The following is a 26,785-nucleotide window of genomic DNA, read 5'->3' on the forward strand; positions in this document are numbered from 1 at the left end:
CTTTTTTTTTTTTTTTAATTTTATTTTGCTTTTGTCTCTTTTAACTAGACCACCAGGATAGTACTTAAGCTGGTGTCAGGCATGTGGCATCCAGCCCAAGATTGACTACTTTACAGGATGTAACTAATAGTCATAAATAACCATCAATATTCAGTGAACATTTCATTTTTGTTAGTCAACATGCTGAGAGCCTTACATGAATATCCTATATCATACTTACAAGAAACTCCCAGAGATGAATACATTATTCCCATCTTACAGTGGGGGAGAGCCTGAGGGTGAAAGGTCCCTAGTAAGTGCTGATCATGGTGGTGTTGCCAAATCTTTTCGTTGTGAAGCCCCACTTAACAACTGCTACTTCCTTTGTGACAAATGGCAAATTCTTCGTGTACTAGGCAGGGGATATCACTCAGTGGCTGCGAAGGAATGGAACGAGGAGTACTGCACCGCAGGGTGAGAATCATCTCTGAGCTGGAGTCAGTGCATCTCCGATGCCTGTCGGAGCCTGGGAAGACGTGCCTCTCTCTCGAGAACCCAATTATAAGCACAGTCAATGATACACACACACCCCCGCCTCCCAACCCTAAGATTGTGTTGGCCGGTCAGTCCCACTAGCTGAAGCGGAGGCCCCGCTCTGAAGTACCTAGTATCTAGATGTTCATGAGAAATGAGGTTCCAGGGAAGGGCATGTACTGCACAGTTTCAAGAATGTCAGTTTTATTGGGTCTTGCCATTTTTGGTTTAAGATTTTCCCATGGGTACGTTGAAGTATAGAGTAAATTTTTTTTTTTTTTTTAGATTGAAGAAGTTACTTCTTGTCTAGTTGAAATTGTCCTATTTTTCTTAAACCTTGCTTTTTTTTTTTTTTAATTTAGAAATGGCTCAGTTGGGAAACTATGATAGTGGAACAGCAGAAACACCAGAAACAGATGAATCAGTGAGTGTAAGTATCTTTCTTGATGAAATATGGTGTTGGTTTTTCTGTTTATTGGCATCTGGAGATTTGGAGTGTGTCAATTACTTTATTTCTTCCATAAATATGTATTGTGCTTCTATGTGCAAGGCAGTAAGCATTACAATTTTAGCCCCTCCTTTCAAAGAGAAAGAAATTAATAAAAAGAAACCATGCACAAAAAATAAAAATGATAAACTTGAATAAGATGTACGAAGAAAAAGGGCCATGTGCTACTAAAATGTAACATTAACAGAGAATGACCCTAGTCTTGCCAGTCCAAAAAGATCTCCCAAGGAAATGGCCCGGGAGCTGTGGTATGAGAAGTTACTAGGATGAAAAGGGGGCAGAGGGAACATTCCAGGCCCAGGGAACATCCTGGACAAAGACTATGCCACAAGGGAGCAGAATGCATCTGAGGGTAAGGGCAAGAAGACCATAGAGCCTGGAGAGCTGGGGCAAAAACCAGCCATAGAGGTCCTTATTGTTCATCTTTGTCAAATGTTTTCTTTCAAAGAATGATGGGAAGCTATTGAACTTGGGAAGAAATGTACGTGTTTGTGGGGTGTAGACAGGTGGACAGGAAGACAACCCAGTCAGAGTTACAGCTTAAAAACAGTCTTAAGATGGCAGTGTAGAACCAGCGGGGTGAGGGGGGCAGGCAGACGTAACCATAGGGAAGCCACTCAAGAGGCTCTCCAAGGGCACGAGCAAGATTTCTGGGATGCTGGTGCCACTGTCCCCCCAGGGGAACCAGGCTGGAGTGAGTTGGGGGTGGTCAGGAAAGAGAGGCAGCTGTGTCGCCTGGGGACTAACAACCCAGGCCCTGGAGTGAGATGGCCTGGATTTGAAAGCTGCCTGCATCTCTCACTAGCTGTGGGAATCTTCTTTGTGCCTCAGTTTCCTGTTCTGTAAAATAAATATAAAAGATGACAAAATAATAGGGGCGCCTGGGTGGCGCAGTCGTTAAGCATCTGCCTTTGGCTCAGGGCGTGATCCCAGTGCTCTGGGATCGAGCCCCACATCAGGCTCTTCTGCTAGGAGCCTGCTTCTTCCACTCCCACTCCCCCTGCTTGTGTTCCCTCTCTCGCTGTCTCTCTCTGTCAGATAAATAAATAAAGTCTTAAAAAAAAAAAAAGATGACAAAATAATAAATGAGATAATTTATGTGAAATGGTTAGATCAGCAACACTACTAACTGCTAAATAAATGATATCTTTTTAGTTAATTTTATCATAATTATCATAGTTTTGAATGAGTTTAGACTTAAGTTTTTGGGGGACATTCAAGAAGAACCATCACACTAGCATCCATATACATGGCATGGGATCTCTTGGCACTCAGAGGGTTTTCGGTGAGTTCTGAATGACGTAGGAGTCATCTGTGAGCATGAATGTGGTCACCTGCGTGGGGAAGAGTTAATGAGCCAGGTGGGCCTTCAACAGGATCTTTGAGCCCAAAGCTGTGGGCACCCTGTCAGAGCAGAATGGTGGAACAAGGGAGTGGTCCTGGTCTTGAATTATGTCTTCTGAGATGGGGCGTCAGCAGTGATCGCTAGACCCAGGGCCTGTGGCCAGAGGCCTAGGGGAAATAGAGGAGAGAAAGAGTTGTTTGGTTGAGCAACCAAGTAGCCCAGAGTACAGGGTGTTAGGTGAGTTACTTGCATGGACACTCAAGTCACCCAGGGTGGTGAGAAAACACAAGCAAAGAGGAAGGTGGGAAGCTGGGTACCCAGGTCTTCCTAAGGTAAATGGGACAGCATGTGAGCTGATGACAGCATCCAGTGGGGGAGGGTGGCACATACCTCAGACTTGTGGCATTTCTTCCACAGTTATAGGAAGGGAACTCTGGGCTCTGCAGCGGGAGCAAGGAGGCTGTCAGTGCTCACCCTCTCAGTGCTAAGATACATGGAGTATGAGAGAATATTTCCCAAAGGCCCCCAACAAACCCATTTTACTTTTTACTGTCCTTTCAGCTCAACTTTTTAAAGAGTGATCTTTTTGAAAATAGATATCTAAACCATGGTAAGACTAATGGTATGGGGGTGCCTGGGTGGCTCAGTCATTAAGCGTCTGCCTTCAGCTCGGGACGTGATCCCAGAGTCCTGGGATTGAGCCCCGCATCAGGCTCCCTGCTCTGCTGGGAGCCTGCTTCTTCCTCTCCCACTCCTCCTGCTTGTGTTCCCTCTCTCCCTCGCGATCTCTCTCTGTCAAATAAAGAAATAAAATCTTTAAAAAAAAAAAAAAAAAAAAAAGACTGATGGTATGGAAGTCCAGAGAGGCACGCATTGTCTCTTCATTGCCAACTGCCTTTTCCAAACAAGGGTTGCCACAGGAAGAACAGACGTTCTCTGGTCACGGACAGAGAAACTGCACCATCCCTCAGCCCAGGTAGAGCCACAGCGGCCCGTTCTTTCTGTTCCAACTGACTAAAACTAGAGTTAAGGTTTGACGTTTTGGACTTAAATCTCAAAACTTGAAAAGACTAGGATGAGGCTAACCTGAGTAGTTTACACAGGTAAATTAAAATTGGAAAATTTTTTAAAGATTTTATTTATTTATTTGAGAGAGGGAGAGCGACAGAGAGAGAAAGAGCATTAGCAGGGAGAGGGAGAGCAGACTCTCCACTGAGCAGGGAGCCCGATGCGGGGCTCGATCCCAGGACCCCAGGATCATGACCTGAGCTGAAGGCAGATGCTTCAGCGACAGCCACCCAGGCGCCACCAAATCGGAAATTTTCATAAGCTTGGTGCCTTCGTCTCCCAGAAATGGGGGGTTCGCTTAAATGAGACCGAGGCCCCGTCATGAGAGGCAGTCTATCAGCACCGCTCTGCAGAACTGACCTTGAAAGCTGTGCGCCAGCTTCCTGTGGCTTCAACAGATTCAACACCAGAGCATAGAATGCAAATGTCATTTGTGTTGCTATTAAAATCATTTTCTTGAATTCTCGAGTATTTTCTAACTTCCATATTTTGTTTCCAAGAGCTCGAATGCTTCCCTGAAACTTCAAAGGAAACCTCGGGAAAGTGATTTTGAAACGATTAAATTGATTAGCAATGGAGCCTATGGGTGAGTAATTCAAGAAAACTCTCTATTGTATTTTAACACACCGGAGTAATATATTCTTCACCTTTATCTTAGGCCAAATAGATGTCATTAGGGACTTGAGTTTTCAGTTCACTGCTTCTTCCCTGGTGGGTATAATGTGCAGCCAAAATCGTTTTTCATTTAGATACTCCATCGAGAAAACCCATCAAGTGACCCGGAGTTATTTTACAGGTATGGAGAAGGAGACTTTATTAAGTCAAGGAAAGTTTTTATGTATACCTGTTTCTGCCTCCTTAATTGTGCCCTTTTGGGTGCAGAAATACCTGACTCTTGGTCGTATATATGCATACACACATCCGTATCCGCATATCTAGAATCCAGATCTCTGAAAACATGTAAATTCACACACAGCATCACTGCTTCATTGGCTGGTGCTTTCCGTCTGAGCCCCAGTCAGTCTGGTGGGAGAAGAACTTAAATAAGAAGACTGCTTGAAAACTTAAAGCAGCACATTTCTTTCAGTCTTTCTATTACACCAGGGGTTTTTTGTACTCTTTTTCCAGTTGAAGTCTGTGTTCTGATCCGGTCACATTCGTGGTGCCCCTTCCTTGCTTCATGTTTAGAGACACAAGGTTTTCTTCTCATGGCGTGGGTAGGGTCAGTGGTGACGAGATCCTGCTGAGTTACTAAGAAACAGTTAGGAAGGGTAATTAATACACATATTGTGTCCTGATCCATTTTAGACAGCCCAAGAGCTCTAGTTTAATTAAGTATTAATCTCAATTCCATCTGTATTTGGAGAGCAATAAACAATCCCACAGACATTTATTGCCATTTATCACATACATGAGCAGATGAGATAAAGTGATTTTCGTTATGCCACAAGGGATGTTTCTCCTTACGATTTTTTTTTTTTTGTCTCTAATATTTTCCACACCATTAACTTAGTGAAGAACTTAAATATTTGTGAGTCCTTTCTGGGCTTCACTGATTTATTTTCAGGATTATATTAAATGGTATATTTCTTGAGGTGGCTTATAAATGTTTTCTGATGTTGTATTTTCATAATATTTTATTTCATTCAAGCACCTCATTGAAACTTTTCCCCCTAGGAAAACTGCTTTCGCGTACTTTTGTTTGTGAGTTTTATTTGTTTCTTATTTGGTTTTAGTTTGTTTTAGTTTTCGAGATCCTCTGAGAATTTCTTCCTTCATTAGGGAAAAAACTGAACTTTGATTTAATGGGTCTCTGGGCTGGAGCACTGATAGATTCTATTGGCAGTGGAATTCTAGAATAAGATTATCTGTGAAGCACCACTTTTATAAAATTTGGGCATATATCTTAGCAGTATTTGGAGTTCTAACTGGTTGAGTAAACTCATTTGTAGTGCAATTAAACCACTGTAGAGTAGATGAGGTGTATCACACTTCGGGGAATGGCTGGGAATATACAAGAAGTTAAACAAGCTGTGAATCAGTAAACAGCCAGGATGCAGGCCAAGTCATTAATGGGCTGACAAGCTGCCTACGGGAGCTTCTACCCATCAGCCAAAACTTTTTTCCCTCTTCTGCTCTTCTCAGATTTAATCTCTCATTACATTTCTGACAGATTTCCTCTTCATTTTAATTATTTTTAATTTAAAATTTGAGTGGAGCTGGACCCATTGGTCCACCCCGTCAAGATGCTGAGTGCAGGCTTATGTGAACTGGCTGAACATGTGGCTGCTTCTCTGGCTGTTGGAGGTTTCCTTGGCGTTTGTGTTACAGTCCACCACTCACATCACTGAGTGACCCTGATTCTGCGACTTGGTGCAAATAGCCTGTGCTGGAAACTAGCCCTCTCATTAGAAGGAGCTATAACACGTCGGGGTTTTCTCACCATCATACTTAGTAACAGTTCATGTTATAGCCAGTCTGCTAATTTGATATCATCCAGTGTCCTCTGTTTAATGTGTTTCGGATCCGGGACTGAGGGTCAGACGTCCCCTCGTGCCAGCTTAGCACTTTGTAGAAAGCTCACACTTGCCACGTGCCAGGCACGGTGCTGGTTTATGTATGCTGTCTTCTCGCAAGAGCCCCTTGTGGTGTTGGTATTATTTCTGCCTAGCTGTGGGGAAAGAGCAGCTCAGAGGCATGGCTGGTCACAGGTGTGCTGACTCCAAGCAGCGCTCCTTCCTTCTCGAAGTATCCTTTTCCAACATGGAACCATCTTCTCTTGATTCCACCTGGACTTGTAAATGACAGCTTTGGATGTTTTCAAAGTGAAAGAATTAATTGACTTAAAAGTTTTTAAAAACTACATTTGAAAGGCGTGACATTTCTGTCCCTCTTTGCTTTAGTTTCTACCTTCGCTGCACATCATTCTCTTTTATGCCTCAAAAGATGGGGTCATTTGTGTGACAGACCCATGTATGCGGGTTGCTGGCTATCCATCTCTCCCCACAGCCTTTCCTCTAACACATGCACTCTTGTTCCCACATGCAGATTTGCCCGCTTGCATTCATGTCCTGGGCATTCAGATTTATGCATAATTCTGTACACATTAGCCATTCACACTCCCGGTAGGACTGATTCATTCTTCTCTAGATCCCGTCAGTTTCTGATCCCCTTTCCCCTTACCCTCCCACTGCTCACTTCTGCCTGAGGTGAAGAAAAGCTGAGCTCAGAGAGGACAGTTGCCCCTCTCCGTGCATCACCCCCCCCCCCAACCTTGGGTTCTCCTATCTACCAGGCAGGTCAGTGTAGGAAAAGAGAAACAGGAGCAGCCTTTTCAAAGAAAGCAGCCTCTGAGGCCAAACTGCAGAGAAATAAGGGGCCGAATCAGTTCAGTCCAGTTTTATAACCTTGGATGGTGTATAGCTGTGCTTCTGTCTGTCAGAGGCTGCTGTTTGTCTCTTTCTTTCTCTCTGTTTCAGTCTCTTTCTCCCTATCTCTGCTGACTTAAGTAAATTTGGAACATCAGTTTACAGGAGAAGAGGAAAGGTGTCTGTGAGAGAGGACAATTACTGCTAAATGATCAGATTTCAGCATTAAGAAGAATATTCCTAAAGCAGTAAAGCACTGTAAAAACAAGAACATGAGACAAACAGATAACTAGCTACAGCAGAGTCTAAGAAGTCTAATTGACTTTGGAAACTTGATCAAGATATGCCCGTCCTGCAGCAGTCGTGTCTCAAGCTGCCTATAGGATTCGTTTCCATTGGTGTAGGTAAATTTCCCTAGGGATTAACTGATGATTTTAAGCACATCCTAGCAAGGCAAAGCAAAAAGTCAGATGAGGTTTTACGAGTTGCAAATCTGAGAGTAAAGATATGAGTCCTTTTTCATTCACAGGGTGCCCCTGGGAAACCTGGTCCGGATGCTGGTCAAGATGGGCCTGAGGCCTCTTTCTCCTTTGTTCTTTCATTATTGCGGATGGCTCTGTTCTTCCTTCCCCACTTACTGCTGTTTTCACACATATTGCTGAGCAGTTTTTTATGTAAGAAACACCGATAGTTGATTGAAAACCCAATGGCAGCCATCTGACGGTGTGCAAGTGAAGCTCGTAGTTATCCTGTCCGAGGGTCCTCAGCACTACATCTGCCGGGTGTGAGATACTCAGAGAGAGAACGTAAGCTGTATTCCAGTTGACTGTCAGTAATAGGAAGCACTTTAAGATACTGTTTTTTTCACCATTTCAAATTCCGTATTTCATTTTAAAAGGTGAATTTCCTGTTTCAGAAATTCCTCTTCGTAACAATATTTGTTCACCAGTGTTTGTCTTCTGTTTCTGAGGAAACCAGGTTATTTTCTGTGCTGCCTTTTTGTCTGTGTGCTGTCCAACATCTGATGAGGAGAAGCTCAAGGTTTTCGGGGGATCTTGATTTTATCCAATCATTATTTGGGGAAAAAAAAAATACTGTTGTAAAAGCCTTTAATCTGATCCAGAAAGAAGGAGTAGTTGGTTGGTTAACTAAGAAGTTGGTCGAAGTCGGAAATCATTAAAAAAAGATGTGTACTTTAAACATATTTTTAATTTCAGATGCATACCAAAAGTAAACATTTCAGTTTAATCTAAATATATATAAATTCAGGTGGCTCAGTCATTTAAAGTCCAACTCTTGATTTCAACTCAGGTAACCATCTGATAGGTTATGAGATCCAGCCTCATGTTGGGCTCTGCACTGGGCATGGAGCCTGCTTGGGATTCTCTCTCTGCACCCCTCCCACCTCCCACCCCTCCACTCTCACACTCTCTTAAAAAAAGAAATTATATATATATATATATATATATATATATGTCCTCTGATATAAGGCCTTTTTAAGACAGCCTGTATAAACCATCCTTCTAATATGTTGTTTCTGTTTTCCACTTTTCTCTGCTTTAAAGGTGAAGCAGTAACTTGAAGCAATCTGAGTGTAGGACTCTAGATCTGTATTATTTTTTTCACTTTTGAAAACCTTCTCAGCCATACTAAATCAACAGGAATTTTATTTAGTGACTCACATTTAAGATCTCTATCAGTACTTTCCAAAGCATTCCATTTGTCTTTTTTTTTTTATAAACAACAAAGGTTTTCCTTTTCACACTCCTTGTTTCATCGGTTTAAATATTTGTTTAAATTAGTTAATCCTGATATCAAGCCTTGCCAGAAAAACAGGTGTAGAGATAAACCCAGCTGGTGAGAGCCCCAGTATTTGGCATCCTGAAGAAGACCGCCAGCCCGTGTGGAAAGTGTTGGCTGCCCAGCTGGCCAGCTCCCTTGTCAGTTTGTGGTACTGTGGGAATAACAGCACTAGATTCTTCCTTGAGTTGGTTATACAAAGTGTGGGTAAAAGAGATTTTTTTTCTATACAGTGAAGGAAGAAAGAGAAGACCAAAGAAATAGTGAGAGGGAAAAAAAAGAAGTAAAGCAATAATAATAATAATAATAATAATGTTTAAACAGAGACTAAAAAAAAAAACAAAACACAATTTTGCAAGTGAAGGAAAAAGATGGATACAACGAAAAGGCAAACATACACAGACTTGAAAGAAAAACTCCTAGTTGAACACTTGGGTGGAACATGTGACTACCAACTAAACTGAGATTGAATCTACTTAAGATTCATGTAAGTGGATTACTCTGGTATATTGGTTCAGCAGGGATTTAGGGCATCCTCGTCCTCCTTGCGTTCATTTTTCATGAGCAGTGAAAATAAACAATGGAATATGCATCTCAGATCAGATAATCCCTTGTTTTAGGAGACAGACATTGGATATACTTTACTATAAATGATTGCTATTTAGGTTAATTATTATTTATTTGAGCATTTCCTAACCTGAGAGCTCTAATCTGTTCTCCTACAATAATGACAGGTAAGGTTTTAAGCTGCCTCCTTCTCTTGATTTGTTTCTTCCACATCAAGCTCCAAGGAGTCCCTTGTCTTTACCCAGCCAGAACTGGTTCTCTGGAGTATGTGAGTGAGTCTTACAGCAGAAATTCAATGCAGCCTCCTCATTTTACAGTAAAGTTGGCTGTCACCTTGGCCGTGGGCCGGATGGAACAGTGTATTATTGGCCCCCTTTTATGTTGGAAAATGCATTTCCTGTTGAAACAGCCATAGGTGTAAATCATGCTGAGGTGTGTAGTGAGGAAATACCCTACTCTTCTTTTCAGGACAGCCTCATATGACCTATTACATACGTCTCATTTATCTGGAATTTCATGTGGAGTAAATTACCCTCAAGTTGGAAGCCACCTACCCTAAGAAGCTTTGGTCCTTTTTTGCAGATCCCAAGGGTATCATATAGAAAATTATCACTTTAGTCAGTCTAGAAAAAATGCCTAACATATATCTAATGCTTGAAAGGCTATAGCTCATGGTATGTATGTACTTTTGTTAATTCTTTCCCTGCTCTGACTCATATATTGAATTTTGTTTTGTTTGTGGAAAAACTGAAAACGTCAGCTAGCTATTGGAAAATAGCTCACTCTGGGGACTGTCCATTTCTGTCCTTTCGGTGAAGATGAATTTGCTGCTTTATGTATGACCAGTGACCTTTATCAAAAGATTAAGAAATAAATAAATGTAGCCATAAGATTTTGGCCTGGAATGGGATGTTTGCAGCTGCTAGGATAGCATGTGTGAGCTGACTTCCAGCCGCCATGTGAATGTAAAAAAAAAAAAAAAAAAAGTTGACGATCACCCATGGTTTACTGTATCCAGAGGCATCCTCACTTCCCATGAACCCCAACTCTTGTGCTCCTTTTCAGGGCAGTCTACTTCGTTCGGCATAAGGAATCCCGGCAGAGGTTTGCCATGAAGAAGATTAATAAACAGAACCTCATCCTCCGAAACCAGATCCAGCAGGCCTTCGTGGAACGGGATATCCTGACTTTTGCAGAGAACCCCTTCGTTGTCAGCATGTATTGCTCCTTTGAAACAAGGCGCCACTTATGCATGGTCATGGAATATGTGGAAGGTAAGTCAGCGTGTGACACAGAGAACACGACACCTCTACCCAGAAACTGTCTGCTTCCTGCGGCGGAGGCTTTCCCTGTTGGGCTCCATAATGGTTGTATCCACCTAGGAACCGAAGCCAGGCGATGAGATGGCTGTATTCCCAGTCATTATCTTCTGATAATTGCTTGTAAAGTGCCTGCTCTACTATAACAAAGGGAAAATTAGTGCTGTTTGGAGGAAGGTTGTTTTTCTTCTTTAATAGCTTTTAATCCTAACTACCTCCTCTCAATTGGTCATTAAAGTTAGAATATAAGCGATGGGATTTTTTCCTACTTACTTTTATCACATAGCATAAAATCGTTCATTACAATTGATCTTAAAGAATGAATTAAAAATATATCTTTTTTTGGTCTATGGTATGAAATTAAAAATGAGTTAGGGGAAAAGGAGATACAAGTCAAGAAAATTTACTTTTGGTGGATTTTTTTTTTTTTAACATTTGCAGCTTACCTTTTAAATGTTCTTATTTCCTTCGGTTTTACATTCAGTTTTGCGTTTTTGGCCATGATTTATTGGTATAAACAAAGTTAATAAAAGGAATGTATTAGGAAGGGCCAAAACAATCTTCAAAACCTCTAACTTAAGCTTTTAAAATTGGACGAGCAGAATCCCAAAACTATAAAATGCAAAGAAACATTAAATATCATTTAGCTCAACCTTTTCATTTTGCAGATGTGTAAACTGAAACCCAAGAAAAGGAGGGAGACTTACTAGATACTTTCCTCGTGGATACAAGACGAAAGCATAGCTTGGCTGATTGCCACCCAGTTTTTTTTTCCCTCACGCCAGCACTTGGCTTTATTAACCTTGGTTGAGTTTATAGGTAACTAACATTTGTCACATGTTTAATGAATATTGGCAATATCCCAAATTCTTTATGTAGATTATATCATTTAATCCTCACAATAATCTGAAAAGGGATGACAGCTTTACCATCCTGATATTAGAGGAGAGAGCCGGGACTAGCTTGTCTAAGATCTCCCTGCCTGTAAGAGTAGGATTTGAACTCAGCCTGATTCCAGAACCCATGCTTTAGGCTGGTGTAATTTGTCCTTCAAATTTCAGTTCCACTTTGGAGCAAATCTGTTCCCTTAGGAGGACTCCTGCTTTAAAAAGAAAGGAAGGAAGGAAGGAAGGAAGGAAGGAAGGAAGGAGGAAAAGAGAGAGAAAGAAAGAAAGAAAGAAAGAAAGAAAGAAAGAAAGAAAGAAAGAAAGAAAGAAAATCTTTATTTTTTTCCATACTATATCTTAATTAGAAACGTGATTACTCAGTGCATGGTCTCCACTTAAGAATTTGAGATGCTGTGTCTCTGGGTAGAGGCCATTCTGCTTTGAAGGTCTGTAATCTGAACTGATGGTCTTCTTCAATCCTAGCTGATACTCCACCTGCTAAATCTTGTGCTTGGGTCTTATAGGGGGTGACTGTGCTACATTAATGAAGAACATGGGGCCTCTCCCTGTTGATATGGCCAGGATGTACTTTGCCGAGACGGTCTTGGCCTTGGAATATCTACATAATTACGGAATTGTACACAGGGATTTGAAACCAGACAAGTATGTACACCGAGGAAACGTATCTTTTTCTTGTTCACACAACACAAAAAGTAGTGTTATGTCTCTAAAAATGTTTTCTTTTAATGCTGTTTTGCATGTTTTGAGATTCTCTCATAATGTTCCCAAATGAGTTATTTTGGCAGTATATATGATACTATTTAGTATAATACTTTACAGGATCTGGTGCTTATAATAATAGTTTATAAGGAACAAAAGAAAAAGATGATTATAAAGCCAGGGTTAAATTTTTTTAAGTTGTTTTTATTTTCATTTTTGAATAGCTTCATAGAAAGCTACTAGTTGTTTTCTGGATAGTTTCTGCATTTGGTATTATGCATAGATAACCCTTTCCTACACCAAGATGATATATTTGATATTATATTCTATTTCACCATTTAATATTGAATTTAATTTTTAATCTTCATGAGGTTCATTTTAGTGTCTGATTTGAGATACAGATAGACTTTTTTTTTTCCCTCAAATGACTAAGTTATTCATCTTGACACCATTTATTAAATGTTTTATGCTTTCTCCACTAATTTCAGACACCTCTAAAAGCATTACATGTTAATATGTAAAGATTCTAGCATGCTGAAAATTTTATGATATAAAATTAACTCATGCTCATTCCAGAAAATTTTGAAGTACAGAAAAACATATGAAAAAATTCGTTCGCAACATTACCCAACAAAGACAACTGTTAGAATATGAAATATTTCCTTCCACTAGCTATTTTTTCTCTTTTCGCATCCTCTGTTCCTTTAATGTTTTAATTAAAATTTTGATTTTTCCTTTGAAAATGAAAATTTTTAAAAATTAAATTCATAAAACTCACATGTGAATTCTTTGCATTATATAAGAAATCAACAATATGTGCTTAATGGACAGAAATTTAAATCTGAAGTTCATTTTTCTGTCCAAGTTCTTTATCTTATGTGTCACTTAAATCACCGATGGGTTCCTTACCTTAGTTTCCTATGTATAATGTGGGATTATTAGTAACACTTTTCTTTTTTATTATTCTAAAAAATAGAAAGATGTCAGAGTCCCATGCTTGGATTTTTCTAAGTTTAAACCTATAAATGATATTGTATGTGGCCACTGCAACAAAGGTTAGCTGGGCCGGGTGTCTGGCCCTCCCTTGTGAATTACGCTTATGAGCCAGATACACATATGTAATATGTTCATGTGACCTCACCTCTTCCCAGGCTGGCTTTTCTATTAAGATTGATACCTCAGGGCACTTGGGTGGTTCAGTTGGTTAAGAGTCCAACTCTTGATTTCTGCTCAGGTCATGATCTCAGGGTCGTGAGGTCGAGCCCCATATTGGGCTTAAGATCCTCTCTCTCCCTGTCCTCCTGCCTTTCCCCTCTAAATAAATAAATAAATAAATAAATAAATAAATAAATAAATAAATAAAAAAGATGGATACCATTATAGTGAATAGTCTTACAAATTGACAGGAGAAGGAGGAGGTCTAAAAAAAGAGAGAGAAAGAACGAACTTCAAAGCAAGTGTTCTCATATGTGTCTTTCTGCTTCATAGTTTGTTGGTCACCTCCATGGGACACATAAAGCTGACAGACTTTGGATTATCCAAGGTGGGACTAATGAGCATGACTACCAATCTTTATGAGGGTCATATCGAGAAGGATGCTCGCGAGTTCCTGGACAAACAGGTAAGCTTGGCTGCTGCTCAGTTGGAGAGAAAGATACAAAGTACGATACTGCCAGTGACATTCAGAATCAACTTGTGTAAGCCAGGTCCGCATTAGGACTGAGCGTTTAGATGTCTGTATGAGCCTTACGTTTAATAAAGTGCAAATTGCTTCCATTTTTCTCCCTGGGCCTCTTTGAACTGTCCGTTCCTCCACATTCCTCCCCCAGCATTATGGTCTATTAGCAAGACGAACGATGTAATTGCACACAAGTGAGAATGTGAGAGAGACAAATGGAAAACTGTTTTTGTAAGGAATTCAGGAGTCTCAGCAGAGTACTCATGAAACTCATGATGCATTGTACAATCCCGGGTGCTAAAATCCAAGCCATGGCCCATTTCCCTTTAAGCATGCCTCATTACCATGTGCCCATAATCTGTTCATTGTAAAGTTACTTAAGGTAAACACATCTCAACTGTCATGCTTTTATGAAGTAACCAGGATGTGAATATATTTTGGTCATATAAATACTATATCTGTGGTGGTGACAGATTAAAAATGCATCATTGGGGCGCCTGGGTAGCGCAGTCGTTAAAGCGTCTGCCTTCGGCTCAGGGCGTGATCCTGGTGTACCGGGATCGAGTCCCACATCGGGCTCCTCTGCTATGAGCCTGCTTCTTCCTCTCCCACTCCCCCTGCTGTGTTCCCTCTCTCGCTGGCTGTCTCTCTCTGTCAAATAAATAAATAAAATCTTAAAAAAAATAAATAAATAAAAAAAATAAAAATAAAAATAAAAATGCATCATTATATTAACTTTGAGGATTAAAAATGTTTTAATCCTATGAAATAAGTAAAACCACCAAATAGGGTCAGACCCTCAATTCGAAATTACTCATTACACATAGTTGAACATTACAGCAGCATTTTAAGTTTCCCTTTTTTGCTATTTAAATATTTCATTGCCTTTGGTGTTACGGATACTGACTTGTAATTGCTGTTCCTAAGTTCTTTGTCCGTGTGGTTCCATGTGGTCAAGCAGGTGCACTCTGGGCAAAATAATTGGTGTGTAGCCATCTTGCTCATTTTAATTCATGTCTAATATTCCAATTATTCTAATATTGCAATCATCTTTTAGGTCTGTGGCACACCTGAATACATTGCACCAGAAGTGATTCTGAGGCAGGGCTATGGGAAGCCGGTGGACTGGTGGGCCATGGGGATTATCCTCTATGAATTTCTGGTTGGATGCGTGCCATTCTTCGGGGATACTCCAGAAGAGCTATTTGGACAAGTCATCAGTGGTAAATATCAGGAGTTATCTTCAAGCGGCTGTTGGGAAACAGCTATTTCATGCAATTCTGTGGAGTATTGCCATTTTAACTACTAAAATGTTAACCTTTATCAAACAGTTTAGTCAACAAATTAAAAGAACTCACTCATCATAGCGCATAACTGACTTTCACAAATCTCAGGAGATCTATTTGTGTTGAAAATTGATCTGAGGAAGTTTCGTTAACATGGAATTTGGAAATGTACTAGCAGTGTAACTAATTTTTATGGTGTGCTTTTCTGCAAAAGAAATTCACGTGGGATTTGCAAATTATTTCATTGCCGTCCAGTCTTCCTTTCCATAATAGGAAAGTTGCACCAGGGAAGAAAAGGTTAATGTGGGTAACATTTACATAAATGGGGGAAAATGGCTAATGGCACAATGAAGAAATTAAGAAAAATGTAATAAACCCTAAAACAAATGTCTACCAAATAATAAATAATGAGAATGGGAAGGAAGCAAATTTAATCCACAGATTGTTAATGATTTCATTGGTGGTTGTTATGGTGTAATGTTATTTTTGTAACAGCTGTTCATCTTTCATTTAAAATTCAATAACCTTTAGATCTTAACCTACATGCTGACCCTAACTATTGTTACGCGGCTTGTGGCAAAACTAAATGATAATTAAATAGGCTCTATTACTACCCTACCTGCTGTTTTTATAAATTTCCCCCGGAAGCATAGATCAAAAAGGCCTCTCCTCCTCAAAGTTTATCATTCATGGCTGACACCCCCATCACCCACTCTGCCACGTTCTGGACTGTGCTACAGGGTCTAACAGTGGAAGGAGAGGGAACATTCATGTTGATATGAGGAGTCCCTTAATCAGGGCATTATTCTCTATCATTGACTTTGCAAGCCAGGCATATTTGTAAACTTTAACAAAGTAGATTTGTGAGTTGCCTGCAGTGTATAACCCTTTTCCACAATATCTGAGCTGTTTATGGATTTATAACTAGGCTGTTTTCTGATATACCAAGGCCTGAATGGCAAGAGGAATCAACTGTTTAATTAACACAAGCAGCAAATGCTGGCTTTGTTCTCGATGCCTTACGGCTCAGATGCATATTCATGTTTTATTTTCCAAATCAGATTTAAACTGCAGCAGAGGAAGCTGGAGGCAGGCACACACAGAAATAACTCATGTTTTTATTGCATTTCCATACACACAAGCACGCACACCTTATCTTCAGGCAAACTCCTGTGGAATGTAGAACGTATTCTAATATTTATGACAGATTTTAAATACTTTCATTATTACCATGATTACTTTAGATTTTTTGTCTTCAAGCTTAACACTTTGGCCTTTCATTTGTCTCTAGAAATAGTTATTTTTGCAAAATTAATCTGTGCTTCTGGAAGCTGAAGAACTGTAAGGCTGGGCCAAATTCGCATTTGAGGACAGTAGGAAAGAAAAACCTTACTCTCAGGATTCCCTGGGGGGGCGGGGTGAGGAGTGGGGGACCATCTAAAACACAGGTGTAGAGTTTTCACCATATTAAGTCCTCTAATAACTAGAAGGAATAATTTGTTTTGAGCCAAGTCTGCCAAAAACGAAAAAAAAAAAAAAAAAAAAGGATCAAAAAAGCAAATGGAAGATACTGCTTATTGAAATATTTTCTCCCAGGCTTGTTGAAAGCTGTGCTGGTTCCTGTCTGTTGAAACAGTGCTTCTCAAACTTGACGGGGCCCAGGAACCAGCTGACAGTCCTATTAAAATGCAGATTCTGATTCAGTCTGGGATGGAGCCTGAAATTCTCTTTCTGTAACAAACCCCCCCCCCCCCCCCCCCCCCGCAGGCTGCCGGGACCTGGGGTGCCATTTTAGCGTTAAAGTTGTAAACGACATGTCTCCCTTCTAGATGAGATCAACTGGCCGGAAAAGGACGAGGCGCCACCCCCTGATGCCCAGGATCTGATTACCTTGCTTCTTAGGCAGAATCCCCTGGAGAGACTGGGAACAGGTTAGAGCACATATGTTTTAATTTTGCTAATATGCAAAAAATAATGTCTTTGTGGAGCACTCAGAGGCTTTTGTTTGTGTTTTGGGTTTTGGTTTTTTTTTTTCTTTGCATAAGAAACATCTGTTAGTTGATGTAGGACATGACTACAACACATCATAATAATATTTTGGATTTTTTTTCCTGGTTCAGAGCAGTATGTACACTAGGAGGGTTACTTGTTGTTTGTCTTTGATTTTTGTTTTTCTTGTTTTTTTTGCAAAGCAAAAGTTATGCCTAATTTGTTTCAATAAATAAAGCTTGTCTGGAAGAAAACCTCCAAGGGCACAACGTAACTCTTCTATCCTGAAAATCATGCATCTTAAATAAATTAAAACAGAGGATTTGAGATGTAGAGCTTTTTTAGTTTAATTTTTTTTTAAATAAATATTCCCAGGAAGATTTGACCCAGCCTGTTCCTATCTATAGGCTTTGAAATGGGTTATCAGTACTTGAACTAATTAATTACTAGAAATGAGTGTCTGGGGTTGAACCATGCTGTCTCATCATGGTCATCAGCACCATAGCCCAAGAAGGAGGATTAAAACCATTGGCTTTCAAGATTAAGGAGATAATAGATTTATTTCTTGCTGATTATTTTTCCCCCGACTGTTCTACTTACAGGTTTTTTTCTGCTCCTTCTCTTCCTTATATTCTGAATAGACCGAGATCCCAGTATAGAGTCCTAGCCTGCCCCAGTATGTGAATTTATCTAGATGGGTCTAAATATTACTTATAAACACAACAGCACGCGCGCGCACGCGCACACACACACACACACGTAGTAGATAGTATCCATAATTTTCACCAATGTAAGTTGTTGACTTAATGGGTTATTTACTCTGAGCTGTTTCATTCTACCTCACTCTAATAGAAATACCAGAAAATACTGAACAAATCATTCTCTCCCTCAGTTTTTCCAAGACAAAAGTAATTTGCAACAGCTCCAAATACACGTTACTCTCCATGTTTGCCCACAGCTTCCCCCGGTTGGAGGGCTCCGTTCTTGCCTAAGTATGCGGTGCTACTAGAGTTGAATAAAGTTTTATTGAAATACAGCAGTGCCATTCATACGCATTGTCTGTAGCTGCCTTCATAGTACGGTGGCAGAGTTGAGTCCTCAAACTGTACGGCCCGCAAAGCCTAAAGTATTCACTCTTTGGCTTTGTACAGAAAAATCCCCTTGACTGCATTAGCAAATCAAAGAAGACTGAAACTCCGGGCTGGCTCTGGAAAACTGTTTTGAGTTGAGCCTCTTCCTGGACCACCACCATGTGCCTGTACGCCTTTTGCAGTGGATGAGTGGGCCTTCGGCTAGGGGAGGCAATATAGATGGAAATTAAGGCCACACACTCCACAGTCAGATTGGCTGAGTTTAAATCTCTGCTGTGCGACTGTGGGCAGGAAGCTTCCCTTTCTGTGCCTCATTTCCTCCTCTGTAAAATGGGGCTTAGAGGAGTACCACCTCACAGGATTTCCGTGAGGATAAAAGATCATCCATTCCTGCTCTTAGAACCGGGAATGACACTGCTGCCGCTCCTACTGTCATTTTAATCTCCTGCCTGTATAATCTCGTACTTTCCCCTGTGGGTGTCCGAGATACAGAAATGGTGGTGGTGCCCCTACCTTTGAGCTGACTGAACTCTTTGAACGGAATATATTTCTTCCCACCCTATTTGGTGTTCCTTTTGTCTGAAGTGACTAGCAAAGTTGTTACTCCCTACCCTCTGTGACCTGCCATCACATTTGCTTTCTGGCCCCAGAGATATGAGTAGCTATCAGACAATCCACGTCAAGATCTGAATGGGACGGAGTTTTAAGGAGTGAATTTTTACTCACTTGAGCCAAATAGGAGAAGCAGTGGCATTTTCAGCTGGTCCTGCAACAACACCAGTATCAATTTATATGTCCTACTGAGCTGTCCCAGGGAAGCGTTGTCCTGAGGTGTGACCAAAGATAACAGTAGAATTGGCACATGCCTTCCCAAGAGCCTGCTTCTCTTCAGTGTTCTTGGGTCAGTTTGGAGAGTTTTCCCACTGAGTCTTCTCCCTGTTTCCCTCCTCTGAAAAGACTTGGAATCTTGATTGGGCTTGATTTCAACAAAACAGGGCTATGATGCTGGTCAACACACCCGTGTTTCTATATTATATGCTGTGAGTTATCTCTCTGTGCATTTTCTCCCTGACTGCTACTTCTGTTCTTTTCAGGGTTTGACAATTAGAGAGGCAAATCTAGCAGAAGCTCAAAAGAGACATTTAAAAGACCCTGCCCGAGCTCTTAGCGTTTTCAGAAAGTACTTGGCAAACAGGCAGGTCCAACGTGACAGATCCCAGTAGGGCCCGGAGACTGAGGCTGAGAATCCCGCAGGCCTGCCATGCTGCTTCCAATGACAGCATTTTGGATTTAATGCATATTTAGCGGGCAAAATAATGCACCGTGAAAATGTGTGAATTCACATTTGCCCGAGAGACTAGAGAGGCTGAGAAAAGGAGTGTGAAGAACATAATGGATGTTTAAGAAACTTCCATGAAAGGAGAGAAAAACTCAAGGGAGAACATTAGTGTGAAGCACAACTTAGAATTTGGAAACTTGTCCTACTTGAACTAGACTTTTGAACTTGTGAAGTATTGAGTGGCAGCCTGATTCATTGGACTTTCTAGCTACTCAGAGGTGACTGACTCCCACCTGTGTATGAGCTGGGAGGTCTGGAGTAGATTCTTCATGACCTGGGTCACAATTCCCTAATCTAGGAAGATGGGCATGTTGTTACACTGAACGCAAGCATGGTCATGAAGCTACCAAGGACATTAACGTAGTGCATCACAGGAGCTCCAGACATAGTCCGCTCCCTTTCCTTCCCTGCATGGTGAATTCTCGCAATGAGCACTGTCACCTGCATGAGTTCCTGTGCTCGATCGTCTGTATCGGGCTCATAATGCCATCATCCACGTTGCCCCAGCAGTTTAGCCCAGAGGTCTTTTCTCCCCAGTGTGTCCTTTTAATTCTTTTGTTCCCCATCCCGGTAAAAGTGCATGAGAAACAGGACTGCATGGTCAGGGAACCTTTTCTCAGGGGAGCACAAAGGCCAAAGGGTGAGAAATGTGAGCTGGGTCACCTGTGGGCTGTGACTCTGTGGAGAGGACCCACTTGTCATCATCCACAGAGATGAAGTGAACGTTCTCACTGACTCGGGTTCCAAAGAGTGGCAGGCGGGGGAATGAAAACCCGAGCGAGCCCTTCCACTACGGTCTGGAAGTGCCCTGTGAGCCCTTAGATCTGGAGAACTGTGCTTCTCTGAGTAAAGCTGAGCGACCTCTGAGTATAGCTGTCACTGGTGTGTCCCCATGAGCAGCAGCGGAAGTGAGAGTCCTTGCAGTGTGGTGTGCAGTGCGCCACTCGGTAAGCTTGACCCCGTGGACCTCAGTGTCGTCGGCACAGTGAGGGAGCTGGATAGATGTTTAAGATCTTTGAGCCTCTCTGAGATAAGTACGCTGGAAGAGTGTCTGGCAGCTTTGTGTGGGCGTGTTGGCATTATGACAGCGAGGATGGGCCTGGCCGTTTTTAAACAGACCTCAGCTCAGCCTCTCCAAATTTCACTTAGTAGGTGTGCGTGGTCCACTAGGCTTTATTGCTTATCCTTCGTTTCCCCATGCACATGTGGAGTTGACAGAATGCCTGTTTCGTGGGCTTGCTTTCAGTGATATAATGAAAGGAAAGCAGACGCCTCTGGTATGCAGTGCAGCGCTTGTCCGAGTCAGCCCTCCTGTCGGAACTGCTAGCGCTGTCGCCGCCCTGGCCAATGTCAGGCTTCGCTGTTGGGCTGAAACACAGACAATGCCAGTGGGCGATCCTGGACAAAGACTCTAATCAAACGCTTACTAATGAAGAATCTCTTCTCCCTTTCCTGGGGTGATTTTCCCACTTTGCTCTTTTCTCTACATTGTTCTCAAAACACTAGTTAGTCCTGACGTGGTCTGGGGCTCCGACCTGCCCTGGCGCTAGAGCAGTCAGATGGGGACACAGCCACATCTCTGAACCCCGCAGACGGTTCCCCCACCTCAACACCCAGACCCGTTTCTCCTTCACTTTACATTTCTCTCCTCTTTTTTTGTACTGTATTGAGGACAGGTTGGGAAGCCTTGTGGCAGGTGCATGAAAGAGCCATTTATGTCACCGCTATAGGGCGTCTCCTGGCAGGGAGGTGATTAGATCCTCTATTAGTCTTGTGTGAAATCTCTCTTCCTGGTGTTTTTTCAGAATAGACTCTTCCTTCTCTCACTCCTTAACAGTGTGTGCTTGGGGGGTGGGGGGAGGGTCAGGCAGGAGCCTGATGCTCACGCTATGTGTAATGTGTGCGCTTTCTTCTCTTTCCGGGGGTATGGTGTGATATTTTGATGGGGCTTGCCCTTCCAAATCCTTCTTTAGAAGAACTGAGAACTGAGAGGCACCTGGGTGGCTCAGTCGGTTAGGCGTCTGCCTTTGCCTCAGGTCATGATCCAAGGGTCCTGGGATCGAGTCCCACATTGGGCTCCCTGCTCAGCAGGGAGTCTGCTTCTCTCTCTGCCTTTCTCCCTTGCTTGTGGTCTCTCTCTCTCAAATAAATAAATATTAAAAAAAAAACACTTTAAAAAATAATAAAATAATAAAACTATGAACTGAATTAAAAACATTTTACTGAATTGCATAGTCATGCTGACTTGGCAAAAAAAAAAAGCCTGAAACTTAAGAATTGTGACTGATTTTCATCCCATGATTTATAAATCTGTCAAACAAGGTTTGCCAGTTTTCTACAGAATCAGTCCTACCTATGTTAACGAGCAATCCAGGAAAATTGAATGGAAACCATTATATACTATTTAGGAAAAATTCATCTTTATTAACCTTGCCTCCAGAGGAAATATTGCTGTGAACACATTTTGCGCCTTGTTAGAATTTCTTTGGTTTTGTAATGAGCGAGTCTGCTTTGGGCCAATGTGCGTCCACGTCCCCAGGTTCAGCATAATGTGATTTTAAGTGGCCACATCATTAACCTTTGAAAAATGGAGGAAGTCATGGAAAAATTAACAAAGAAAAAGTGTGCGGTAGCAACTGCTATTAGCAAAATTGAATCCTCTGCTGATAAATTATGGGGAAGAAATTTTTTTGTCAGGGGTGTTGTTTGTAGAATGAAAAAGTAAAATTTCCATGGTTCTTTAATTTATTTCTTTATTGATAGATTAGGGGGTGGGGGTTGTTCTTAAAAGTTTTGCTTGGAGGGTAGTTTAACATCTTCCCCTCTGTCCTTTCCTTCCCTCTCTGCCCTAAGGTGGTGCCTATGAAGTCAAACAGCATCGATTCTTCCGTTCTTTAGACTGGAACAGTTTGCTGAGACAGAAGGCAGAATTTATTCCCCAATTGGAATCCGAGGATGACACGAGTTATTTTGATAGTACGTGAATTATCTGACATAAAACATTGTTTGACCTTTACTTTGTAGAAAATTATCTCCACTTATGATAGAACCATCCAGTCTTGAACCTGTGAGTTATTACACATAAGGCTGCTTTGATATGGAAGCTCCTAATTAATATATCTAAATTAAAAGCTGAAATTCTGAGTAATTGGAATTGTTCCCAAACATTTCTGTGCAGCTCGGTCAGAGAAGTATCATCACATGGAGACGGAGGAAGAAGATGACACGAACGATGAAGACTTTAACGTGGAAATAAGGCAGTTTTCCTCCTGTTCGCACAGGTTTTCAAAAGTAAGTGACATGTGGCATAAACATGCAGGGTCTCTCCAGAGAATCTACCCTAGGGCCAGATAGCGGGCATCCCTAAACAGCTGGACAAGATCACCCACAGTGTTTTGAGGCTTGGAGTCTCCTATACTTAAAATTCCTTTTAGTTTCGGAAAAGTGACCAACCCCACCATCTTGATAATCCAGAGTCCCTCCCTGCTTGTTTCACTCTCCACAGGTAAGAATCTTTTTTCTTGGAGGCCCAGATGTGGACTCGTAGTACTGTCTTCGGAGAACACAGTAGTTGTATATATGCTGACCTCGCCCTGTGGGACCGAGTCTAGTTCAGTGCCAGGCTGTGGAGGAGTCCCCCGCTTCTCTGATCGTTTAATGAAGAATGTTGAGCTTGAGTCCTTGTATGCACAGCCCCCTCCTAGTGTCACTCAGATGCAACACAAGGGGGCAGTCAGAGTCCTTGACATCAGCTAGGACCATTGGGAATAATTGCTGTGGAATGAGAAAGTCCTGTAGCCAGTAACAGAAAATGTAAGTTATATGACACAGGCCGGAGGAAGCCAAGCTAGAATTTTGGAAATGGGATAAGATAATAAAATCGATGTCTGAGAAGGATGCTTTTTACTGATGGTGCTAAGATGAAAAAAGTTACACTTAAAAAGAAACCGGACAGTCCTGAGACTGGACAGGGCCCTAGGAAAATGGAGAGGAACCTGGAGGGCCCCCCGCCCTCCCTTTTGCTATTTTCGGTAGCTGTGCATTTCCTGTTGCCAGGGCATTTTGCATGATGATTGTTCAGCTCTTCTGTAACATGTAGGGTTTATAAGGTGTTCTCTACCTTTTTGTACATGACTACTACATACAGTGCATCTGCAAATGGGCCGGCACTGCCTTCTCTGTGTAAAGGAAGGCAATGGAGAGGTGGGGTCTCTCTGGAGGGGCTGCTGGCCGGCCTGCCCAGAGCCAGGACTGAAGCTTTGATCACACCGAGGACAGGTTTTCCCCCGTGCCTGTGCTCTGGCCCATCCAAACCGGGCCCTCAACTCTGTTTCCTTCCCGCTGTCCGCTGTCCCCTCTTCGTTAGCCACCCTGGTCCTCACCGCAGTAGATGATAGGCCCTCTAAGGGCCGCTCCCACGAGAGCAGCAAGTGGCTGTGTTGCATGTTAGGCAGTGCTTCCTGCCCTGGGCTCTCCACTCCTGATTTTTCTTTCCATCTGTCCTGTGGGACAGCAAAGATCTCAGGGCTGCCTAAGCTCTGATCCCCTTCAGAAACACCAGTCCCATCATAGGAAGCTGCCCGTCTAGGTATGTGATTTATAAGCCAAACAAACATCTCTGACTCAGAACCAAACATATGCTACCTCCCCACACACACGTCTTAAAACAGGTAATGTATTCTTCTCTTTGCACTCAATTCCAATTCATTTCTCTCCTTCCCACTCCTGACTGGTGGCCATTAAATCTTTTTCTCTGTGATTTTCTTTTTCTGATGGACTTCATGGTTAAAAAGTCATGTAAGGGGGGCGCCTGGGTGGCACAGCGGTTAAGCGTCTGCCTTCGGCTCAGGGCGTGATCCCGGCGTTACGGGATCGAGCCCCACATCAGGCTCCTCCGCTATGAGCCTGCTTCTTCCTCTCCCACTCCCCCTGCTTGTGTTCCCTCTCTCGCTGGCTGTCTCTATCTCTGTCAAATAAATAAAATCTTAAAAAAAAAAAAAAAAGTCATGTAAGGTGTGCCTTGACCCCAGGGCTTAGAAACCCCAAAGGGTCTGCGGACTATGTTTGGAGATGCAAAGTCCATAAGGAGATAGGGCGAGAGGGTGATGAATTCCTAGGTCCCCGCTCCAAGGAGAGAAAACCAGATACACGGACCATGCATTTCAGGACTCAAGTAAACAGCGTCGGAAGTACCTTCTGAATACCCAGCCCCAGCTGAAACTTTAGTCGTACTCTCAGAATTTTCTCCCAAGGTTTGGGGTTTTTCTGACAAATTCTTTAAAGAAGATAGTAATAAACACCAACGCTTCGCCTCACAGGTTTTCAGCAGCGTAGACCGAATAACTCAGAATTCCGGAGAAGAGAAGGAAGACCCTGGAGACAAAACCAAGAGCACGGCATTGCCGTCCACAGAAACATTCAGCTGGAGTTCGGAATATTCTGAAATGTATGTGGAACGCCTGTTAAGAAGGGTCATAAGCGGTCGCTGCTAGCACAGTGGTTCTAAAGCTTGAGCGAGCATCGGACTCTCCTGGAAACCCTGTGAGAGCACAGATGGCCAGGCCCGTCCCAGCGTGTCTGCTCCACTGGATCAGGGATGGGGGCCGAGACTGTGCCTTGGTCCCCAGTTCCAGGTGATGCTGTTGCTGCCAGTGTGGGGACTGCGCTCTAAGAACCACTGCACTAGACATGCGTTGGTTAGGCTTGCCTCAGCTCCCTTTGTCCTTCATTTCTTCCCAGAGTCTCCATGAACACAGTTTCCTAGCATGTTTGCATACGTGACTTTGTTTTGTTTTTAATTAAGGCAACAGTTCTCCACATCCAACTCTTCAGATACTGAAAGCAACAGACGTAAACTCAGCTCTGGCCCGCTTCCCAAACTGGCTATTTCAACAGAGGCCGAGAAGGATGAAGCTGCTCCCTGCCCCAGAGACCTGCCTGAGGAACCAGAAAAGCCAGTCCTTCCTCCTGCAGAGAGCGCTCAGGAGGAGCCCGAGGTCACCACACCGGCCAGCACCATCAGTAGCTCGACGCTGTCGGGTAAGCGCCTGCGCGTGGTGTCTGCTGTCCTCCCATTATCCACCGCCTTGAAAAGCAATGGCCGGTGTTCGCAATCCCAGGCTGGCCTCACTAGGCAGTGACGATGGCTGTTTTGTGTTGCTCCACGGCCCCACGTCTCATACTTGGGGGATCAGCTCTTATGAACTGCGGTCACCCGTCCTGACCACATGGCCATAGAGCAAACCCTCCTTGCTTCAGTTTGACCTGAGAGCCAGCCTTGGCTTTCACAGCTGGGCTTCGGTGGGATTCTCGGATGGCAGTCAGAACACACTAAGGACCGTGTTGTGTTCTCTGTTGTTGATGCAAAAGCGGGTCTCGCACAATTGTGTCTCATTCAAAGTTAGGAGTAAGGAACTGTTTCAGACAGCGACATGCTCAAAATTACCCTCAAAAATGGCTGAAATCACCCATAAGGTACAATATAAAGCCAGCTTTCCTTCTGGTGTTGGAGTGGGTGGTGGTCTCTCTGAAGGAGTTGGTTTTTGTTAGGGGGCCATGTTGTGCCAAATCACTTACATATATCCACACTGGACTCTTAGTGCAGCAAGATGCTAATTCTGTGAGATTCCCAGATGATCTCCATGCATCTAGGACTAAGAGGGGAGGAGAGACTGGGTGTTATACGCAACTAATGAATCATCGAACTTTACATCAAAAACCAGGAATGTACTGTATGGTGACTAACATAATATACTAAAAAAATATTATTATAATAAAAAAAAAGAGGGGAGGAGAGAGTGAGAAATACCAACACAATTCAAATCGGTATTTCATGTGCATATTTCATGTGCATATGAAACAACCCCACTCCAGACACAAGCTACTGTCCCAGTTACTGTAACTGGAGTACAGAAATTCCCCAGACATCGGTCTCTGTTGGTGAGGCAGTCAAGGGGATTGGGCTTTTCTTGGAGAGCACTTTATAGTGTCACTTTTGTGTGAAATAACCTTCCTGCCAGCAGAGACAGTATCTTCAAAGGATTTTAAAAGGCTTAATGTGTCATTAGATGATCAAACTTGCATTTCCCTCAGACCAAGCCAAGTGCACTTAAAATATGACTTGGTTTACATCAATTTCTTCAACAGCATATCCTTCTACAGAGCAGTGTGCATTTATGCTTTAAAAAAAATGAAACATGGATATGGCTTAGGGTCGCCATGATAAATGTTTTCATTAAGCTATATTCAGTATGCTATATTGATAACCATGAATGATTTCAAGAATTTTTATGAACTTTTTTTTTATC

The 26,785-nt window shown here is 42.3% G+C and overlaps 1 protein-coding gene across 20 annotated transcripts in view; it reads left to right on the forward strand.

The window, feature by feature from the left end:
• MAST4 (microtubule associated serine/threonine kinase family member 4) overlaps positions 1 to 26,785 on the forward strand; it is a 535,574-nt gene that overhangs the window by 484,942 nt on the left and 23,847 nt on the right. For all 20 annotated transcript variants that reach the window (XM_044384142.3, XM_057307021.1, XM_044384143.3 and 17 more), the window contains 11 exons: positions 876 to 943; positions 3,935 to 4,020; positions 10,235 to 10,443; positions 11,900 to 12,038; positions 13,584 to 13,716; positions 14,831 to 14,996; positions 16,889 to 16,990; positions 22,332 to 22,454; positions 22,657 to 22,769; positions 24,797 to 24,924; positions 25,282 to 25,517. In XM_044384142.3, coding sequence (XP_044240077.3) covers positions 876 to 943; positions 3,935 to 4,020; positions 10,235 to 10,443; positions 11,900 to 12,038; positions 13,584 to 13,716; positions 14,831 to 14,996; positions 16,889 to 16,990; positions 22,332 to 22,454; positions 22,657 to 22,769; positions 24,797 to 24,924; positions 25,282 to 25,517 — 1,503 coding nt within the window. The remainder of the gene's footprint in view (positions 1 to 875; positions 944 to 3,934; positions 4,021 to 10,234; positions 10,444 to 11,899; positions 12,039 to 13,583; positions 13,717 to 14,830; positions 14,997 to 16,888; positions 16,991 to 22,331; positions 22,455 to 22,656; positions 22,770 to 24,796; positions 24,925 to 25,281; positions 25,518 to 26,785) is intronic.

The sequence above is a fragment of the Ursus arctos genome, unplaced genomic scaffold, assembly GCF_023065955.2.
Source record: "Ursus arctos isolate Adak ecotype North America unplaced genomic scaffold, UrsArc2.0 scaffold_5, whole genome shotgun sequence".
Classification (NCBI taxonomy): Eukaryota; Metazoa; Chordata; class Mammalia; order Carnivora; family Ursidae; genus Ursus; species Ursus arctos.